Source organism: Rhinatrema bivittatum, chromosome 2 (genome assembly GCF_901001135.1).
Source record: "Rhinatrema bivittatum chromosome 2, aRhiBiv1.1, whole genome shotgun sequence".
Classification (NCBI taxonomy): Eukaryota; Metazoa; Chordata; class Amphibia; order Gymnophiona; family Rhinatrematidae; genus Rhinatrema; species Rhinatrema bivittatum.
In genome coordinates this window covers 810,829,866-810,835,865 of record NC_042616.1, presented here as the reverse complement: position 1 = coordinate 810,835,865, position 6,000 = coordinate 810,829,866, and the positions used below count along the sequence as shown (strand labels likewise).

Genomic DNA, 6,000 nt, shown 5'->3' with positions numbered 1-6,000 from the left:
ATCTCACTTTAAAGACGGCATTCTTGGTGGCGATTGCCTCGGCACGGCGGGTTTCCGAGTTACAGGCCCTGTCTTGTAGGGAACCTTTCTTGCGTATCTCCGATTCGGGGGTTTCCTTACGGACGGTTCCTTCCTTTCTTCCGAAAGTGGTCTCGTCGTTTCATGTGAATCAATCGGTGGAGTTGCCTGCTTTTGCGTGCGGAGGCTCCTCTGTTTCAGAAGAGAGGGAGTTACGGAAGCTTGACGTGCGGAGATCCCTTCTCCGATATCTGGAGGTCACTAATCCGTTTCGGGTCACAGATCATCTGTTTGTCCTCTTCTCTGGACCAAAGAAAGGAGCTGCAGCGTCCCGCACAACGATCGCTCGTTGGCTCAAGGAGGCCATTGGTTCAGCGTACTTGGTGAGGGGAAAACCTCTTCCTGTGGGGCTGCGGGCTCACTCGACTCGATCTCAAGCAGCGTCCTGGGCGGAAGCTTCTCAGGTGTCGCCTCAAGAGATTTGTAGGGCGGCCACCTGGAAGTCGTTGCATACTTTTATCCGGCATTACCGGCTGGATGTCCGGGCTACCGATTCCGGGGGTTTTGGAGAGAGGGTTCTCCGAGCGGGACTCTCTGCTTCCCACCCTCAGTAGGTTGCTCTGGTACATCCCAGGTGTCCTGGACTGATCCTGGTACGTACAGGGAAAGGAAAATTAGTTTCTTACCTGATAATTTTCGTTCCTGTAGTACCAAGGATCAGTCCAGGATCCCGCCCGCAGTGCTGCGCTGAAGTAACGGAGAGTCCGCTCTGTGTTTTTGATTTGCTCTGTTTCGCTTGTTCGCTCTCTCGGTTGGAGAGCCCGGTTCCAGAAGGGGTGTTTCTTCCCCGTTAGTTAGCGGTATCTAGTTTTGTTCACTTCTCTGGTTGTGTTCTACTTTGACATTCCGTAAGACTGAGGGGCTGTGACTGGCACAGGGGCATATATGGCTCCGCCCACAAGTTTTAGTCTGTCTCCATCTACTGGTGCGGAGTCACAACCCAGGTGTCCTGGACTGATCCTTGGTACTACAGGAACGAAAATTATCAGGTAAGAAACTAATTTTCCTAGATAGAGCAGAGGGTGTAGTTACTGCCTGCAAGCCACATTGAAGTCCCCTCCCCACTAGAAGATTAATAAATTAGGTACTCCCACCCTCGGAAAGTTCTAGGTCTTGAGGGCAATTGTTCTGGCTTCTGTGGCAGTAAAAAGATCATTCAAGCCCCGGTTACCATTAACATCTGGGACACTGGTGAGATAACCAAGAAAATCATAACAATCCCCCCACCCCCCCCAAATCAGACATCACAGACACTGATTCATTTGCATTATATCATAATTCTCATAAAGCTTTATCTTTCTAGTATTAACACACAAATGGATTAAATACAGTGTTTTACAAGTTGATCAGAAACACACAGTGCAAGAATGCTTCGAGGTACATGACATCTGCTAAGGCACAAGAGGTAAAGGGATCTGGTGGAGGAAATTGCACTAGAGAGCGCTGCGGGGCTGGCATGGCTATAGGGTAAGCTGTGGGATCGCCATTAGCCAAGCAACTTGCTCTGAAAGCTGCTTCATGACATGATAAATGGATGAGGAAAACCCTGCAGCAGTATTTACTGCTTCTGTGGGTACCACAGCTGGGGCTACCTTGTCAGTTCTAAGTCAGTACTTTAGTGCTAAATTTCTAGTAAAAGGGTGAATGTGAAGCAGCGATGCCAAAGTGGTCTGGGACAGATTTATAATTGCACTCACCTGTATAATTAGGGCATGTTTTGTCCACCTCTGGTGACTATGGCCAAGCAAACTGCAGGAGAGGGATTGTGGAGGTCTAATCCCCTGCTCGTTTGAATGCGCTAGGACTGCAGGCTTTTTAGAGGCTAGTATGAATGCTTGCTTTTTTTTTTAATATGAAATTAAAACCTCCTGCTTTGGAGATGGTTGCAGTTCCCTCGTGTGCCCAGTGTGGGAGGAGACTGTGCCCCCATATTATACACATTCTCCATCTCTGTCCTTGGCCCAGACACCACTCTAACTTATACCACCTAGAGACCTTCTCTGTAGGCATCATTAAAAGCAAGGTTCACAAGCTTTACCCTCCAATGCCGCTGCCATGCTTTATGCTCAGGCTGATTTCCCCTTGTTCTTCGGTTAGCTGGCTTCATCTGCATGTTACAAGTTACAACAGCAGGTACTCCTCTGTTCCTACAGCAGCTGTCTGGCTTTCAGTCAGGCTTAGTTTTACAGCTCCTGTTTCACAAATGGTCATACGGAGAAACTTGCTGCATCTAAATATGATCACCCTACACTTTCCTTACATCTTCTCGGAGATTTTCTTCTGCACTGTTCTTACATTTCTGGTACATGGATTCTTTATCTTGAGATTCCCTTTTACCTGTGATGGATGGCTACTCACATTTACTCTTCTTTATGTACAAGCTAAATATCAGACGTATAAAGGTAAATCATCATGGTTCTCTTTATTCTTACTCAATGATTCTCAACCTTTACCATAACCATTGCTTAGTTTACCTTTGGCTCTGAGTCTTTTCCCTGCCTGTCACTCCCTCCCTTTAACTCCCCCCTCTTGCCATTTACCACAGTTTTTCTTTGCACTCTGCCACTCCTTCCCTCTGTCATCCCACCCTTACCAAACTACACCTTTCTTGGCACATTGTCCTCCACTCCATCTATCTTAAATCCATTTGCCCCTTCCACTCTTTCACTTTCTTATCTCCATTGGCCGCTCCCATCACTCCATCTTACCAAGTCTTCCAATGCATTCCCACTGCCTTCCTACTCCTCCAGCAGTAGCTCATCATCTCTCTGCTCTATAAATACCCGTGCAAGCACCTTCTTGCAATGGACTACTGTTGCCATGAGCAAACCTTATCTGTACCTCAAGACCTCACATCCCAGTAGCTGGTTTACTTAGCAGTGGCAGGAGGGAAGACCACTTCAGAGTTCTCCTCTTTCCATGGCAGCACTGCAAAATGTAGCCGCCATGGGAAGGATCTCTGGCTCTCATGCTGCTGCGCTGGGCACAAGGAAGTGCTTCTCTTCCACTGGTTTACTGCTAGCAAGGGACAGGGAGGAGAGGCATGCAGAAGAAACAGGCGCAACTTTGGGTCCCCTCCCTCCCCACATGATTGCCTGGTGCCATGAGTTTGAAAACAGCTGCCTGAATTCTGTAAACAATGCTTTCTGGTAAGACCTCTGCTTTACAAGCCTGAGGATGCTCTCTGCTTAGGCTTACAGCTCCAGGAGGCGTTCTGGCTTGTTATGGCTGTGTAAACATGTCAGCATGTGCAGCTCAAGCTTATTAGCAATAACTAAGCAGGAAATGCTGCCAATATCAGGATATATCGCCTAAAGAGAGCCCACCCATACTTTTTACCTACAGACTTTCCATCAGATTTCTTACTTTCAGCTGTACTGTGAGAAGAACATTTTCAGATGGGTGATTTATACAGGGAAACTGTTTTGAAACTTGTCCTCTAAACGTAAAGTCGCATTCTTCCACAGCAAAGCTCATTACAGTGCAATGCAATTTTCACAAAGTCAGCTCGAGCAAGAGAGATCCCTTCTGCTCTTCTTGTGTCAGAAACACAAGAAAACCATTTCTGATCCCTAAGCTGAAGAGCACACTTTTCACAATCTGATGCTGGAGGACACCAACAAGACAGACACACTCGGGGCATGCTCACTGTCTACGAGGCTTGCAGCATGTTACTACAGCTCAGACGGTCTTGGGCCAGTACGAATCTTTTAAATGCGGTGCCTCCAGTTCCCTCCTCCACAGGGACTGACAGCTCAGTCCCAGGGAATCAAAGAAGTTGACTCGAGAGCAACCCACATCTCCTGCATGCCAGTGCTGATGTTGACTCACTGGCTGGTCCACGCTGTCAGTACTTTGGGAATTTTTCTCACTTTTAACAGCTGATCTGTTTTCATTTCTATATCTCTGCTGTTCTGAATGTCTCAATGACAGGACAGAGACAGAAATCAGACGTCTAACTCCAACAAGGAAACACTAATAAACTCTCTTGTTCTGTCCATACACCGTGCCCCTGAATGTTGCATGAGAAAGGGTGAAAACTCCTCTGAAATCTTCTTAGAAATGTTAGGGTCTGCACCAGTCTGATATCAACAGACTGACAAAAGCTCTCATGCACACAAAATGGTGCAAAGAGAGAGGAGTGCTCAACAAGCATATCTCACTCTGTCGCAGATCTGAACCCAGTGAGCTGCAGGTTGGGAGCAGAATAGAAGAAGAAACAGTCAGTGATACTGCCTCCTTCTGGAGCTGTGAAATGTTCAGGATCAGGGCAGGACCAAGCACCTCCTATTCTAGCAAAAATAAAAAATGTAACTTAGGCAACATTTTCATAAAGGGAAGATCTTGCCAAACAAATGTAACTGTGTGCTTTGATGATGTGACCAGCGTGGTAGACTGGGAGATGCAGTAAATGTGACCTATTTGGATTTGAGTATAGCCTTTGTCATTGTTTCAATCTAGTTAGTCTGGGAATAAAAAAAAAAATCAGAAACAGGATGAAAAGTTGGTTAAGGAACAGTACAAAGCGATGGTCAGTAGGGTCAATTCAGGTGAAGAGAAGGTGGTCGGCGGATGCCACAGGGATCACTGCTAGGCCCAGTCCTCGTCAATGTCTTGGTGGTTGCAGGAGACTAAAGCTCGGGCACAATCAGTGAGTGCAATGAAGCATCCTTTGATGCAGCTTAGAAATGCACTGGACTTGAGCAATACTCCATGATTCTTCCACTGGCTGCAGCACCAGGAGAGTGAGAGGAAGGTTCCCACAGGGACAATGATAGCTGTGATTCTGAAGGACTGCAAACTCATGATGGAGGAAGGGAAATAATGCAGTCTTAGTGACAATTCTGACATTGTGGGTGACATCTCCTTCCATTGATATTACATCGGCATCCTCCACTGTTGTCTCCAGGACCCTATAGGAAGAGAGGAGGAAAACAGGTAAGAAATGCAGTCGTCTTGTAATGTAACTAATCACAGTGTGGTGCATCAGGGAATAGGGGGGGGGAGGCCATTGGTGGGAATGAAGCCCATCAGGGGAAAGGGTGAAAGAAACTGTCCCAGGGAAGGAAGACAGGAGATCAGAGAAAGGATTAGGGGAGGATGCCTGAGGGAAGGCAGATTGTGAAAGGAGAGGTAAGGGGAAAGGAAACTGGTGAGTGAGTATGTTGGGGGAAAGCCATCTTACAGAATGAAGGCAGTTCGGGGAATAAGTTACGAAAGAAAACTGTCAGGAATGGGCTGGAGGAGGTTATCTGGGCAAAGAAAAATTCAGGGGAGGTTGGAGCAAGCTGTCTCGCTGAATGAAGATGAAAGAAAGAGAGGCTGAGAAGGAAGATTGTCAGAGGAGGAGGGGACAGTCAGAGGAAGGGTTGGGGAACTTGTGTGAAGGCAGGAAGACTGTCATATCTTCAGCCATTTGTCCCGGGATGAATCCTGCTTGGTCTGGGTGTATTAATCTGGCCATCACTCGTTTCATGCGGTTTGCTAATACCTTGGCCAAAAGTTTTAGATCAACATTGATCAGTGAAATGGGCCTATACGATCCACATTGGGACAAATCACGACCAGGTTTAGTTAGTATAGAAATCCCCGCAAAATTGGCACTAGCTGATAAAGAATTATCAGTTCTAAGAGAATTAAACCATTTTAGTAATAATGGGACAATCTGAGATGAGAATTTTTTATAGAATACAGCTGTAAAGACGTTTAGGCCAGGTGCTTTATTCACTTTAATTTCCTTAATCACATGAAGAACCTTTACAGAGGATATGTCCTTATCAAAATATTGTTTTTCAGCTTCGGTTATAATAGGGAGATCAATCTTATTTAAGTATTCCTCCATTTGTCTCAAGAGAATATGAGAACTGGCCATATATTAATTTTTTTTAATAGAAGTTCATAAACCTCCACCTCATTTCCTTA

At 46.1% G+C, this 6,000-nt stretch overlaps 1 protein-coding gene across 2 annotated transcripts in view; it reads right to left on the bottom strand.

The window, feature by feature from the left end:
• Positions 1-1,335: 1,335 nt before the first annotated feature.
• The window catches only part of LOC115085797 (ranBP-type and C3HC4-type zinc finger-containing protein 1-like), a 288,361-nt gene continuing 283,696 nt past the window's right edge, over positions 1,336-6,000 (bottom strand). For both annotated transcript variants that reach the window (XM_029592220.1, XM_029592219.1), the window contains one exon: positions 1,336-4,991. In XM_029592220.1, the coding sequence (XP_029448080.1) occupies positions 4,911-4,991 (81 nt within the window). In that variant the 3' untranslated portion in view covers positions 1,336-4,910. The remainder of the gene's footprint in view (positions 4,992-6,000) is intronic.